The 16445-nt window shown below is 42.5% G+C and overlaps 1 protein-coding gene across 1 annotated transcript in view; it reads right to left on the minus strand.

The window, feature by feature from the left end:
* The window catches only part of sgpp2 (sphingosine-1-phosphate phosphatase 2), a 28179-nt gene extending 19156 nt beyond the window's left edge, over window positions 1-9023 (minus strand). Inside the window, exons 1-2 of the mRNA XM_079679647.1 lie at window positions 7228-9023; window positions 3285-3428 (exon numbers count right to left, since the gene is read on the minus strand). Coding sequence (XP_079535773.1) covers window positions 3285-3428; window positions 7228-7440 — 357 coding nt within the window. The 5' untranslated portion in view covers window positions 7441-9023. The remainder of the gene's footprint in view (window positions 1-3284; window positions 3429-7227) is intronic.
* Window positions 9024-16445: the final 7422 nt, after the last annotated feature.

A 16445-nucleotide genomic window follows, 5' to 3' on the forward strand; every position in this document is an offset into this window, starting at 1 on the left:
TAATAAGTGTGTGTGTGTGTGTGTGTGTGTGTGTGTGTGTGTGTGTGTGTGTGTGTGTGTGTGTGTGTGTGTGTGTGTGTGTGTGTGTGTGTGTGTGTGTGTGTGTGTGTGTGTGTGTGTGTGTGTGTGTGTGTGTGTGTGTGTGTGTGTGTGTGTGTGTGTGTGTGTGTGTGTGTGTGTGTGTGTGTGTGTGTGTGTGTGTGTGTGTGTGTGTGTGTGTGTGTGTGTGTGTGTGTGTGTGTGTGTGTGTGTGTGTGTGTGTGTGTGTGTTCTAGGCTACTTGATTTACAAGGACATCTCACTGCTGACTCGTGCTCTATAAAATCCCAAACCTTTTTTGAACCATACAGTATGAACTCGCAAGCGGCAGGTAAAACTTGGACGGAGGTAAATTGCAGCAACATGGCAGGTGATTTCTATCGAGATTACATCTCACCTGGTCCACTACTAACTTCACGTTTCAATACTAATTACCATAACATTGCATTAAAAACTAGACTGCACGTTAAACACAGTCAACACAAGTTTTTTTGGTCCAAACATTTGACTAGCGTACTGGAATTAAAAAAACTATTTTTAGCAAGTATGTACATGCTTGTATGAGAATGGATGCAATCGTCTATCTTTTTCTATGCTTCTTTAATTTTATTCATTTACGATTTGATTTTCGAAGAAATTCAAATGACGTAACACTTTGAACTTATTGTATTCAAACACATGGTTTTTGCTGTGTTTCGGTTCCATCACCTGTCACAGATAATAACAAATACAACAAAAGATAGCAAACACAACCTTAGCATGGTCCAACTGTATCAATATGTACAAAAAAAGCTGCAGACTTAATGTTAATCTTACTCACAAGCAAAAGTAATCCTTCATGCCAACATAAACATCCTTTCTCAAATATGATTATGCTTTGCGTGGGTCTTGCCATGCATTTGCTCCTGCATACTCGTCATTCATTTTTGCATGAATGCACTTCACATGTACTTGAAATGTTGGCATGAGTTGTCAGCGTTGTGTGTGAGACAGACAGAGACAGACAGTCCTCCGTGAACCTTGGATAACTCCAGCAGCACAAAGACTGGGTGCTGTTAGAAGTGTGGGGTGACGCGCCCCGAGGGCTGGCTGACACACACACACACACACACACACACACACACACACACACACACACACACACACACACACACACACACACACACACACACACACACACACACACACACACACACACACACACACACACACACACACACACACACACACACACACACACACACACACACACACACACACACACACACACACACACACACACACACAATGTTGGGTCCGGAGAGAGAAAGCTCTGATGAGGCCAATAAAACACTCTCAGCTAGACTAAGGGGAGGAGGACACCGAGTAAAGCTGGTAATGTCTAACTAGAGGGAGGGCAATGAGTGTGTTTAGCAGCCGAGTGTGTGTGTGTGTGTGTGTGTGTGTGTGTGTGTGTGTGTGTGTGTGTGTGTGTGTGTGTGTGTGTGTGTGTGTGTGTGTGTGTGTGTGTGTGTGTGTGTGTGTGTGTGTGTGTGTGTGTGTGTGTGTGTGTTTATGGGGAGTTCACACAGGGGCCTGGTGAAGTCAGAAGAATGGAGTCTCTTCCCCTGGGGGGCCAAACGAAAGGGGGTTCAGAGCCAGGGCGGGGACACAAAGGGCAGAAACACACACAGGGCAGAGGAGGTTCGGGCGATATAAACTTATGTGTTGCGCAATTGTAGAAATACACAAATATTCAAATCTCAGGAAGCACACTGGTTTTTCAAGGCTAACTATGTGTAAGAAATGTATTTTAATTAAGTATTGTGGAGGTGCAGAAGTATCTCTGCCTACGATTACGACTTGATTGGTAACGATCGTTCAACTTAGCCTGGCGTATTTGCAGGCAGTTGTGGAACATAACTAAATACAATCAATGAAATATTGAACTTAAAGTACGCGTCTGAGATACTTGCACTTGAGAATTTCTATTTTGTGCAGGTTCATACTTCCCTTCCACTAAATCTCAGTTACTGTATCGTTATATATATTTCAATCTGTAAGCTTTTCTTGTGGCCTTAATCATCTGGTTTGAATTTATTTGACTATTAATGGTTTCAGTTTAGTTTTGAAGTGTTGTCTCATTTGAGGCAAATAAAATAATAAAATAATCTGATGTGATGAAGTACTAACCCTTACTTCATACAATTTCTTAATATAATTTACAAAACCATTACAGTTAAAATGTTTCGGCCATATTGCTTCCCCATAATTGGAATAGTGCTGAATGATATGGAGAAAAAATCAAATATCATAAACATTTCGAACCAAATACCACGATGGCGGCGATATTGCAGTCCGGACCGTTGCTGCTTTTTGAGATTTTTGGGAAATCAATACACAAGTGCTGTGGTTATAAGGGTTATGTGGCTAAAAGCAAACTATACAACGGCTTAAACTGCTTTGTATGTTCAGAAAGTCTATCACTATAGTGTAATGCATCTTGTAAAACCAAAGACACATTTGTGATATTACGATATTAGAAATCTAAGATACTATCCAATATCAATATGGTATCAATATATCTAACACGCCGCATTTCACGCATTTACAGGGTCTTGTATCGTAATGTGGCGTAATGAGGCGATCATGGAAGTTTTTTTTTTCTCTAACGTCCTCATGTGTGGCCTCTCATCGTGTCAAGGGGCTTGGACCCTGTGCCCCCCCCCCCACCCCCTCCTCAGGCCGGAGGATATGGACATGGTGTCAGAGACAGGTCAGTGGAGGGGAGGAGGATGAAAGGAGGTTGAGAGGTGAAGAGACGGAGATGAAAAGCAGAAGAGAGAAGAGAGGTGGCTTTGTGGGGCATCAGACTGAGAGAAGAGGAGAAGAAGAACAAGACAGAAAAGAAGAAGAAATGGAAGACGAAGGAGAAGAAGATTTTAAAAACAAATTGTATTTACATTTGTTTTAACTATACACACACCCAGCAAAATAAAAAAAAATCCAAATAAATAAATAACCAGATTTTCACAACTACCTTTTACACACTTTAAAAACAAAGACTACACCTATCCTTTAAAACTTTAATAATAGATTCACTGTCCCCCAGTGAGCACAGAACCTGCCCAACAGCCCACACATCCAGAAACCATCAGCGTGTAGTAAGCATGCTCCACCCTCAGACACGCTGCCACCAGCCTCTTCATAAAGAATATGAAACATAGAGGACAAAAAAAAGACAAAGACAGATTTACGTGACTTACGGTCCACATGTTGACGAGGCGTCGGCACAGGAAGGGGTCGAGGCTCCAGTGGATGAAGGGCAGGCAGGTGATGTAGAAGACTTCATGACCCAGAGCGGCAGACACCAGGAAGAGGACGTGCAGAAACCGGTTTCTCACCTCGAACTGAGGAGAGAGGAAACACAAGATACCTTCAGAGGGGGGGGGGCTCGTCACAGAGAAATATACCACATGAGCTATTATATCAGAATCAGAATCGGGTGAATAGAGTGGTGTCCCAGTGACGAGTCCTAAAACCAGGAAGTGAGTTAGCATTTCTCCACTTCCTGTTCCCTCGTCTCAGAGCCAATGGGATCTCTCCATAGGATTTAGGAAAGTAGCTGAAATAAGGTCTGTGGTTGAGACACATTGAAGAGACGGATCACGTTTTGTTCTACGATATTAAATCCATCAGCAGTGACCCCACTGGTGATTTCTGAAGAGTTGACGTGTCTGAAAATCGATGGTTGTTACCAAGTGGCTGAATAGGACTACGGTTAATAAGTATTTTTGGAACTTTAAGTATTTTTGGAACTTTAAGTATTTTTGGATATTTAAGTATATTTGGAACTTTAAGTATTTTTGGAATTTACGGTATTTTTGGAGCTTTAAGTATTTTTGGAACTTTAAGTATTTTTGGAACTTTAAGTATTTTTGGATATTTAAGTATATTTGGAACTTTAAGTATTTTTGGAATTTACGGTATTTTTGGAGCTTTCAGTATTTTTTGGAACTTTAAGCATTTTTGGATCTTTGGACCCTTTCCATACATTTTAAGACCTCATCGCCACTTGGAGTCTTAACCGGTTACCTTGGCGACACACTTTACCTCACATTTCATATATACAGTATTGATTTTCCTTCCATTTGGACGCAGACTTGCATTTCCCCATAACGGCGTAAACGGACCTTCGCGCGCTATCAAGCAGTGAGCGTGCGATGTCCTGTTCAGATGACGTCAAATCCAACGGGACGCCATAAATAAACTACACAGAATCACACTACACACCTACGCAATGATTACATTCAGGCAGACTGTAGAATACAACCTCTTTGGACAATTCATATACTTATTGAAAACAAGCTACAAAATGTAATACCTTGGGAAATGCCCTTTAATACTAAATGTATTTATCAACTTTTAATACTTTTTAAGTACCCACGGACACCCTGTGTTATAATGTCTCTCTTACCACATCACATATTATTATATACTAATAACTTTTAAGTCATACAGGTAAAAAAACAGCCAGTAGCCTTTGTGTTACATATCTTATCTAAAGTTTCCAAGCCCAACCCGAGATAACCGCGATCAATTGATCACAAAATGTCAGGGTTAACACAAGGGACGTGCACAGGTACGGGCTAATGTTGAGTTTGTTTTTCTTTTTTCTGTTGTGGACGAATCAACAAGATAAGCCCACAATTAGTATTGTAGCATCTCGCTGCGGGAAACACACTTTGTCAGCGCTTTCATCTGCCGGTGCGTTAAGACCACCTCAGTGTCGGATTTTGGAAACTTGATTTTGAGTTCTCTCACGGCAGTTAGGGTATAAGGGACAAACCAGGGGACTTTACTTCCTCTTGATACCTAAAGATAGCCTACTTGTTGTTATTGTGTGTCTTTTCATCTGTAAACTCCCTCAACGGGGCCGCTCGCTCTCTTTTCTTGATCGCCCTCTCACGGGTGAACAGTTCAATGTCCCGCTTCATTGTAGGATTTCTGCCATGTCTCTACTTTAGTTTGACCATCTCTGTTATTAAGTTATGGAATACTGAATAAATAAGTGATTAGATACCTTGCCGTTACTGCGCTCATAAAGAATGATAAGAATAAGAATAATGCATATTGAACTGGTTTCATTAATTAGTGAGTTTATATAAGTTAGAGGCCCTATTTTATCAGTAGCCTATGTCTGGACCAGGGTTTCCGTTAGCCGGTAATTACCGTTTTTTAGCTGGTAAAATGTAATAAAAACCGTTAAATTCAAAACCTGCCGGTCAAAATGTCCGATGCTCCGATCGATTGGCCGCCGATCATTATCGGCCGATATTCACTCTTAATAGTTTGATCTGTGCTCTCTCTAAAGGCCGATCGGGAGAGCTGGATCTGATCGATATGGACATAAACGCGAGTGAAGTGTAACCGGACGCGAGAGAGAGATCAGATCAGCTGCTGCATAATCACCTGAAGCCCCGCCCGCTGTTTAGCGCGCTGCATGAGAAACTGACGGGCTGTCAGGAGAGAGAGGGAGGGAGAGAGGAAAAGAGAGGATCCGTTTCTCCTGTGTTATTATTAAAAGTTAATGTAAACTTTTGAATAATGTACTTCATCTACTACAAGTAGTTTATTTGAATGTAATAATTAGGTTGTTTGTTGTTTGTGGAATCATTTATTGAACAAATAATCAGAATTTTTCGATCTGTTACGATTATAAACTGAAGCAATATAAAAATGAGCCCCCATTAACTGAGTTTTAAACATCAGCATATCCGGTCATAGTCCGGTAATTACCTGCTAACGGAAACTCTGCTACACAATTCTATTATTATTGAAACATGACCGGTAAGTTTCAAATTTGTCCGGTAAAATTAATTCTGTCCGGACATTTGACAGGCGAAAAAAAATCCTAACAGAAACCCTGGTCTGGACTGCACAGCAGTTACAATGGTCTGGTCAAACTACATTATAACAGAATTGTCCCCATGTTGTCTTTAATAGTTGCTAACATTAGATATTTTAATGAGATATGGACCACAAAACAAAGAATTTCCCTGGTTTTCATTTTTAAAATCAAGTCACCGAATGCAAGTAGTCACCTTAGCTTATTTTGTTATGAGATGTGAATTACTGTTCGATGTAGTTGATGTAATAATCGTTTGGTTTCTTTTACATTAAAAACAAGTTACAATTTTCAAAAGGTCTTATGGTTTTTTTCGGGGGGAGGTCCTTTTTCCAGTTCAGAGCAATAGCCCCTCCAAATGTCTGTGCACGTCCCTGGTTAACACACACATTATACATTAACTGTTTTTACAATGCCTCAGTTCCTACATTTGCTTTATGGCCCTATAATATAAGACTGAAGCAATATAGGCATTTTAAGAACCAATCATTGCTGTTTTTAGATTAATTCAACTATTTCTATGCCGGACTCCACCCTGAAGGAGCTCCGTTTACTAGACATTATCAAGGGATCTTATAAACCCTTTAAGTAGCTTGACCTTGTTTAATCTTCATCTTGGTAATAATCCTGAATAAACACTTTGCGTAAGAACAGAGAGACGGAAGAATATAAACTTCCCACGCGGTCTTATCTTTGTTTAGGTGACAGACACACCCGGACGAACGAGAAAATCCAGTCGCACTTTGCTTTGAATCTCATTTTAATCCCTTACTTTCCTGCACCTGTAGCATGTCTACACTCAGTTCCTAGATTTCAAGAACCGACATGTAGCCTACTTAAATATGATATTTACACTAGAAACATGTTGCCTGTTACTCTAACTTCCCATATTTCAAGAATTTACCATTTGAATAAGTTACCTCTAACTAGCTAGATTTCAAGACTTGACATTAATATTTAAATATGATATTTACTCTAAAAGACCTGTTGCCTGTTACTCTAACTATTAAGAACATATAGGCCTATACATAGTCTTGTTAATACTTTATCTACAATAGTACACATGTTGCATCTCTTACCTTCTAGATTTCAAGATTTGACATGCTCCTTTTAACATGTTATTAGCAGTAGTACACCTGGTGAGTGTCAATATTACCTCCTTAATTAAAAATATAATGCAAACCAGGCTCTTTAATATGCTAAACTTGTTTTTTTTTAGTGCCACACGTTTTGGGAAATGTTTCTACATGATGTTTGGTTTCTATTTTGAATATGAAAAATGCGTTTTTAATCAGACTCACATTAACAGCACATCCATTCTGTTGGATTTCATAGTTTGAATTCTTATCCTGGTGGTCCCATCTTCCGTTCCGCTGTGCACGTGGTTCGTCCGCGGCGTGCTCTTTCTTCCTCTGCGGACCGTGATGCGGGTCCCGGACCAGAAACAGTCCGCATCGCCTCTGGAACCGGGCCACCAGCTCCGGCTCGTGCAGGTGAGAGAGCAGCTCGCGCATATCCGGGGGGAGAGGGGAGATAATGAGGTGTGTGTGTTTCCTGAGCCGGAGAGGTGAGGTGTGTAGGGGCAGGTGCGGCTGCAGGTGTGTGTAGAGGGGGCTGGGTTACGTGAGTGGGCGGGGCATCCGCGACAGGATGTAGTCCATTGGTCCTACCTTTAGACCGTTAAACTGGGGTGGTTTCAGGTGTTATGACTCAGTATTTATATTGTGTATCTTAGTATTGATGAGAAGTGTATTAAATTGTAAGAAGAGGAAGTAGAACTAGGCTGGTGTGGGATTCAAATACATTGTTTACCATGAGATATGATATGGAAATATGAATTAATTACCTATAAGTGCAATGTTTTTTGATTTGTTTTCATTGAGGAATTATATTTATTCAACTTTGAACAAGATCGCTTAGCTCTGACTGATTTCAAAAGTTAACACACAAAATAAAGAGTGAACACCTCTTTCCTCCTTTTCCTTTTCATCTCACCAATATGTTCCTATTATTGTGGCCATCCCATGTAGTTTGACACACAGAGAGCTTTCTGAGGTCAAATAGACTGCAAACTGCTTGTCTTGTGTGATAAGGCAGCAATAGTTTTAAGAGTGAAACATTATCAACTTTATCAACACTACCAAGCTTCAAAATAACAACAACGAGATCCACTAATTGTTTGCTGATTTCTAGATGAATCTCAAAACAACATTATTGAAAAGATGACTATAGGTCTCTTGGGACACTTTGCAGGCCATAAAGGTGCAAGAAAAAAATGAGAATTTATCTTATTCAGCAAGTTGTAGTGTACACATGCCAACAAAAATAAAATATCTCCTAGCAATTGTAATCGTGCAATGTTTTGATTTAACAAAAAACTCTTTCAGGCAGTGAAATCCTGACTTTTTTCATTCATTTCTTTGACCATAAACTCTGCAAATTCAGTCTAAAATAATGTAATGTCAGTGTCAAATGGATGATGCTGTTAACCTTTAAAGGTAACTCGAACTGTAAAATGACTCCATAATCCTGGATAATCCTCTCCACTGATCCAATAAGTGTCTCTAACTCATCATAGATAAGTATTTTTTTGGATAGCAACAATATCAAGTCATCCACTCTCTCCACTTTTATCCCAGACTGGTATATCATCTTGAGGTAAACTGTCTTGGGACCTTTGACCTGTCTTAAAGATGTCATATCAGGACTGATGTGCTCTCACACTGATGTCAACTTTAAAGGAGTACAACTTTCACTAAGAATTTATCGCCATCCACTTCAGAGGGTTTCAGTTTGAAGCACAGTGCAGCATATGATCGCATTCAGATGTAACCCCGGGCTTTGACATCATTCCAGCTCCATCAATGGCCTTTCTGTGCTTTTCCTGCCATAAAACACATCACTTTGAACCGTCCATGTTCAGTACTTGCATGGGCGTAATTAACCACTGGAGGACATGTTCCCCCCACTTTTCAAAATCCCATTTGTGTCCCCCCCACTTTTTAAATGTGTTTATTATCATTTTTTTAAGCAAGCGGCCGTCGTCACGGAGGAGCGTCTGTGTGTGTGTGGCACGAGCGCATCTTGTGAGAGCGAGAGACAGAGAGAGTTATAGGGGTTGTTGTTAGCATTTGGTGCTAGCTCGGAGCTAACTGAGATTAGTAGCTGTTTCAACAATAAGGAGAGGGAGAGCTCTTTCCTGTTAGACTTTGAGAGACTGAGAGAGAGAGAGAGAGAGAGAGAGAGAGAGAGAGAGAGAGAGAGAGAGAGAGAGAGAGAGAGAGAGAGAGAGAGAGAGAGACAAAGAGAGAGACAAAGAGACTGAGATAGTTATGGGGTTGTTGTTAGCATCTGGTGCTAGCTTGGAGCTAACGGAGATTAGTAGCTGTTTCAACAATAAGGAGAGGGAGAGCTCTTTCCTGTTAGACTTTGAGAGACTGAGAGAGAGAGAGAGAGAGATAGATAGATTGTTTTGATTTGAGTAAGCTGCATCAGAAATGAGCTCCTGAACAAAAAATCGAAATTGGACCTAAAAAGTGAGACATTTTATAGGAAAATCTGCAGAATTAACTCCAAAGAAGAGTTAACGACATTGATCGACAGAAACCAGAGGAAGAAACGCAATTTTTGGATGTATTTTTGAGTTGAAACTACAAACTAGCTTTCAACTACCAATTGACAACTGTCAACCGTCTAGCTGTGGGCTGCTAGCTGTGGGCTGCCAGCTGTTACCTGCCACTGTTGGAAGGAGCTGCACCAAAGAAGGTAGAGGAACATTATAAACTGTGAATTATTTCATGAAGATAAAAAGAAAGGAAAAGAAAAGTATTTGTAAGCTAATTAATTAGCCTGGCCTCTCTTTGGAACAAAACAAGTGGTCGCCATGGAAACTGTCCAGCAGGCAAAAAAGAACTTCTCAGCTCTCAGAGCAGAGGGAAGAGAGATTGAATATCCTGCTAAATGCAAGAGTGTAAATGCGAAGGACAAACACAAGGAGAAGACACTGTGTGGAAACCCAGAGGTCCTCTTCACTGACTATGCCCAACAAAAAGGAGGAAGGAAGAAGAACAACCTCATATTCTTCACTGATTCCATCTACATCTGGAAAGATACTCTGTGCAGGAATTATGCATACGTATCCAGAGAGGGCATCGGCTCAGGAGGCAGATTAAAAATCTGTAAAGATGAACACCTTGACAAAGATGACCCTCTGCTCACCATCACATACTACACCAAAGGAAAGGTCATGGTCCAAGGGAATGAAGCCAACCTGGAGTCATTCCAAGAGGCATTCCCCCTGTTGAAAGCTGAGGTGGACACAAAGAGGATCAATGTCCCCTCTGATGTCCCCTCTGATGTCCCCTCTGATGTCCCCTCTGATAGCGAAGGTGATGAGAGCCCAATAGAGAACCCCAACACCTTGTCCATCTCTGCCCCTCCCACACCGGCCAGCTCCAACAATCGGCTGAAGGAGAGTATGGCCCTGCTGGAGCTGGACTTTGCAGAATTCAAAGAGCGGACCCAGGCCAGGCAGTCTGGTCCCCCAGACAACACTCTGCAGCAGCTTAAAGAGGACCTCCAGCAGCTCAAGAGCGACAACGAGGCTTTGGCATCTGACCTCAGAGGAAGTGTAGAGGCACTCAAACAGGAGAACAGTGTGCTCCGTGTTCAGTTAGCCAAGGTGAGGGAGGATGCTGAGTGTAGAGAGAAGAGCTTCACCAGGCAGGTCCAGCACCTGACAGAGAAACTCTCATCAGTCCTCACAATGACGAGTAGAGAGACACAGACTCTTCCTGCCAGTGTCCCTGGCCCACCCTCTCTGCTCAGCACCCAGTCCAACAACACCCTGGCCCGTCCTGATACACCCACACAGCCAGCTGCCCACAGCCAGCTCTGCCCATCCCAGCCTCCCTCTACTCAGCAGGAAGAACAAGACCCACAAGTGGTCCTGCTGGCTGACTCAAACGGGAAGTTCCTGGACCCAAGAAAGCTTTTCCCTGATAAAAAGGTGCTGTCTAAACACTGCAGCACCACAGGCCAGGCCATGAAGCTGTTGAAAAAGGAGACCCTCAGGAGCCCTCAGTACCTGGTGATCCACACGGGAACAAATGACCTGCACACCCTCCGTAGGGACACTGCTGAGGCAGTGAGGAAAATGGCGGAGCAGGCCAGTAAGGAATTCCCTGACACCCGCATTGTGGTCTCCACCCTGCTGCCAAGGACAGACACCCCTCCTCATGTCATCCATGACATTAATATGGAGATCAGAAAAGGATGTGCCACCTTACCAAATGTCCACCTGGCCCTCCACTCAACCATTGGCCCCTGGGACCTCTATGATGGACTCCACCTACACAGAGAGAGGGTGGGGATATTTGCAAAGACCCTCAAAGATGCAGCCCTGGGACGCAGTCCTCCCACCCCCTCCTCTAGAGGCCTTATAGACCCTCCCACACCGCTTCCTCCCCATCACCACCCCAGGATCACCACCCCTGCTGTGAGGAGACACAACAGCTCAGCCTGGACCTCCCACTCCCCACGCCCCCAACACACCCAGAGGAGGCTGCTTTCACCCAGCTCAACACCTGCACAACATCAGCAGCAGAGATATGCAGCAACAGCTGCTCCTTGTCTCCCTCCCCGCCTACAGCAGCGGAGCTATGCTGCAGTTGTAGCCCAGCCTGCTGCCACCCTCCCTCCCCCTGCTACCTCTGAACTGGGAGACATCAGGATGATGCTGCACACCCTGTGCACCCGACTTCTGTCCAGCTAAGACATTACATTTATATGTTATCGTAGTAATCAGTACAATAGCAATATTAATGAAAATAGTTGTTTTATTTGTTGTTGTTTTTTTGTTTTTTTTTATATATTTGTCTCACTATACAGGTTCATTTTGATTGTTTTGTATTTTTTAAAAGATGCGTTCTTTTCATATAAGCTGTTGGAATATTCAGGGACTCCACTCCTCAACCTTTGAGGTTAAGAGTGAGAATCCAGAGTTCTTAGAATCTATCAAAGATGTTGATATAATTATATTAACAGAAACATGGTGTAAAAATGATCTGCTCACTCACTGTCCTCCAGGTTATAATGAAGTAATGGTGCCCTCTATAAAATCAAAAAACATACGCAAGGGCAGAACATCGGGGGGGATCTTGGTGTGGTATAAAGGAGATCTTTGCCATCAGATCTCAGTAGTAAAACAAGGTAAATCACACATTTGGCTAAGGTTAGATCAAGCCCTGGGCATAACTGACAGGAATCTATACATGTGTGCTATTTATATACCCCCAGTAGATTCTCCTTATTTTGAAGAAGACATTTTTGAAACTCTCCATTCAGAAATAGCCTACTTTCAGGCCCAGGGAAATGTGCTTCTAACTGGAGATCTGAACGGACGAACAGGAATTGAACCTGATGTCATAGACCCACAGGGCAGCCACCATGTATTTGGTGAGCCCCCCCTGTTTACCACACCAACCGTCAGCCATCGGAACAGCCTTGACTCTGAAATCAATCAGAATGGCAAAGAGATAGTGCATCTCTGTCGGGCCTTAGGCCTGTACATAGTGAACGGGAGGTTCAGAGGGGACTCTTTAGGGAGATTCACATACTCCTCAGCTCTAGGGTCTAGTGTAGTAGACTATGCAATCACTGACATGGACCCCTCCACTATCAGTGCATTCACTGTCAGACAGCAATCCCCCTTTTCAGACCACAACCAAATCAATGTGTTCTTTAAAGTCTCAGGTCCAATGAGTGACACAACAAGGGGACCCAGTAAGCTGTATACATTAAATCCTACTTACAGATGGGCCCCAGACAGTGGAGACAAATTCACCATGGCCTTGAACTCACCTGATCTGATGAATGACATGTCACTATTTGACCAAAATCAATATGTTCCTACCAAAGATGGTGTAAACATGGCCATTGATTATATCAATATGATATTTCACAAGGCAGCTATTAAAGCTGACCTTGTAAAACAAAAGCGGAAGCCTGTTAAAAGGCAAAACGCTGACAAATGGTTTGACCAGGAATGCAAGACCATCAGAAAAGACCTGAGAAAAATAGCAAATGAAAAACATCGGCAACCAAACAACCCAGCCTTACGCATTAGATACAATGACCTTTTAAACAAATATAAATGTACAATAAGGAACAAAAAACAAAATTATACCCACATGAAACTTGAGGATATTGAGAAAGCCATTGATCAAAATCAATTCTGGGATCTGTGGAGCAACTTCAACACAAAACAACCGCAAGCATTACCCATCCAAAACGGTGACATCTGGAGAGAACATTTTGAAAGTTTGTACAAAGACATACCAATAAATCTAATGAATTCAGATCAATGTATTACAAAAGAGAAACTCCAAACATTAGAAGAAACAATTAAAGACAACCAAAACCCCCTTGATTTCCCAATGACTTGGGAAGAGTTGACCACACAGACACAATCTCTCCGGCCAAGGAAAGCTTGTGGCCCAGACAACATTCAAAACGAAATGCTCAGATGCAGCACCCCAGAGATGCAGGGTACAGTATTAAAGCTGTTCAATATCATATTGCAGTCAGGATGTTTTCCTGACATCTGGTGCAAAGGGCTCATTTCCCCCATTCATAAGAGTGGAGACAAATCAGACCCTAATAACTACCGTGGCATCTGTGTCAGCAGCTGTCTGGGGAAATTATTCTGTAGTATTCTAAATAAAAGAATACAAGATTTCCTTAACCGACAATCCATCTTGAGTCAAAATCAAATTGGCTTCCTTCCAAAACACCGCACCACCGACCATGTATATACCCTTCACACTTTAGTTAACAAACATGTACACCAAACAAAACATGGTAAGATATTCACTTGTTTCATTGATTTCAAAAAAGCTTTCGACTCTATTTGGCACGAAGGGCTCTATTATAGACTTCTACATTGTGGTATAGGGGGCAAAATGTACGATCTGGTTAAATCAATGTATTTAGGGAATAAGTGTGCTGTTAAAATTGGAGACAAACAAACTGAATTCTTCACCCAGAGAAGAGGTGTTCGTCAGGGTTGCAATTTAAGTCCCACTTTATTTAATATATATATAAATGAACTTGCTGTTCAGTTGGATCACTGTGCTGCTCCTGGCCTCTCCCTCCTAGAGAGAGAGGTGAAGTGTCTGCTTTATGCTGATGACCTTGTTCTGCTGTCTCCTACTGAACAAGGACTACAACAACAGCTGGACATAGTAGACCAGTACTGTAAGAACTGGGCCCTGGCAGTCAATATGAAGAAAACTAATGTCATGGTTTTCCAAAAACGCCCCAGATGTCAGGAGAACAAATACCAGTTTACCATAAATAATCATATCATCGAACATAGTATGAGTTACACCTACCTCGGTTTAACCATAACAGCATCAGGAAGTTTCAACATGGCAGTGAATGCACTCAAAGAAAAAGCCAGAAGAGCTCTTAATGCAATTAAGAGAACATTTTATAATGTCCAAATTCCAATTAAAATCTGGCTCAAAATCTTTGATAGTGTGATCCAGCCCATTGCGCTGTACGGTAGTGAAGTATGGGGTCCACTCAGTCACCAGAGCTATACCCGCTGGGACAAACATCCAACAGAGTCTTTCCATGCAGAATTCTGCAGATACATTTTACGTGTTCAGAGAAAAACACCAACAAATGCATGTAGAGCAGAATTAGGCAGATACCCACTGATCATTAACACTCAAAAGAGAGCACTGACATTCTTTAACCACCTTAGATCCAGCCCCCGAGACACCCTCCACTCCAAAGCCCTCCAAAGCCAAGAGCTAACCCCAGAGAAGAGTCCCCTATGTCAGCTGGTGCTGAGGCTAACTGCCCCCTCTCAGAGCCACTCTGACCAGTCTCTCAACAACACTGCTCTCCAAACACCAATCACAGTCAAACGCATTATAACACAATGTAAAGACAACTATTTACAACATTGGGAAGAAGAAACTAAAAGCCAAAGTAGATTAGAATGTTACCTGGCTCTAAACAGAGAGTATGAGCTGGCAGAGTATCTCTCTACTGTCAGAGATAGAAAGCAGAGACAGATCCTAACCAAGTACAGGCTCAGTGACCACAAACTGGCAATCGAAACAGGAAGACTCAAAAGATCCTGGCAACCAAAAGAGAACAGAACATGTGGTCACTGTACGACAGGTGAGACTGAGACAGAGATGCACTTCCTCCTGAAGTGCCAAACATTCAACGAAGTAAGGAGCATTTATTGGAACAAGTTGAACTCTGTAATCCCAGGTTTCAAGGAGGTTGATGACCTCTCAAGACTGAGAGTACTCCTAGGAGAAGGAGACAAGGCACACCTTGCTGCCCAATATGTATACACATGCCACAACCTGAGGGACAGTGAATGAGACACACACACACACACACACACACACACACACACACACACACACACACACACACACACACACACACACACACACACACACACACACACACACACACACACACACACACACACACACACACACACACACACACACACACACACACACACACGTGTTGAAATGTAATTGTATCACTGTATATATATATCATCAATAATATGTAAAAATTTGAAATGTCTGTTAATGTTGTTAATTATTTTGTATTGTGATGCTTTGGCAACATTGTTTAATTTAACTTTCATGCCAATAAAGCCCCTTTGAATTGAATTGAATTGAATTGAGAGAGAGAGAGAGAGAGAGAGAGAGAGAGAGAGAGACAGGTGGAGACAGAGAGAGAGACAGGTGGAGACAGAGAGACAGAGAGACAGAGAGAGAGAGAGAGAGAGAGAGACAGGTGGAGACAGAGAGACAGAGAGACAGAGAAAGAGAGAGAGAGAGAGACAGGTGGAGACAGATAGAGAGACAGGTGGAGACAGAGAGACAGAGAGAGAGAGAGAGAGAGAGAGAGAGAGAGAGAGAGAGACAGGTGGAGACAGAGAGAGAGACAGGTGGAGACAGAGAGACAGAGAGAGAGAGAGAGAGAGAGAGAGAGAGAGAGAGAGAGAGACAGGTGGAGACAGAGAGAGAGACAGGTGGAGACAGAGCAACACTTCCTGCTGCTCTGTCAAACATACCAAGACATTAGAACAAAGTTCTTTCCAAAGATAACATGTAAACTCCAAGATTTTGAATCACTGTCTGACCAGAATAAAATGCAACATGTACTTGGAGAAAATAGTCCCAGCAGCAGAGAAGCAGAGAAACACGTGAGCGCATGTCACAGCCTAAGAAACAACAACAACAACAACAACAACAACAACAACAACACATAACTGAGGTTACCTACTGTAACCCCAGCTTCTATGAGTAAATGGCGCAGCCCTCTAAGGCTATTGCTATTGGGTTAAGGGCGAAGCATGATGTAGTCTGCGACCCACTGGGTCCGCCCGGCACTAGAAGCACAGACATACCTGCTCAATAACACCCCCCTGCCTGATGTGCTATGCGTAATGGCTCATCACCGTACCTGGAAC

This window comes from Notothenia rossii (genome assembly GCF_949606895.1).
Source record: "Notothenia rossii genome assembly, chromosome: 4".
NCBI classification, from domain to species: Eukaryota; Metazoa; Chordata; class Actinopteri; order Perciformes; family Nototheniidae; genus Notothenia; species Notothenia rossii.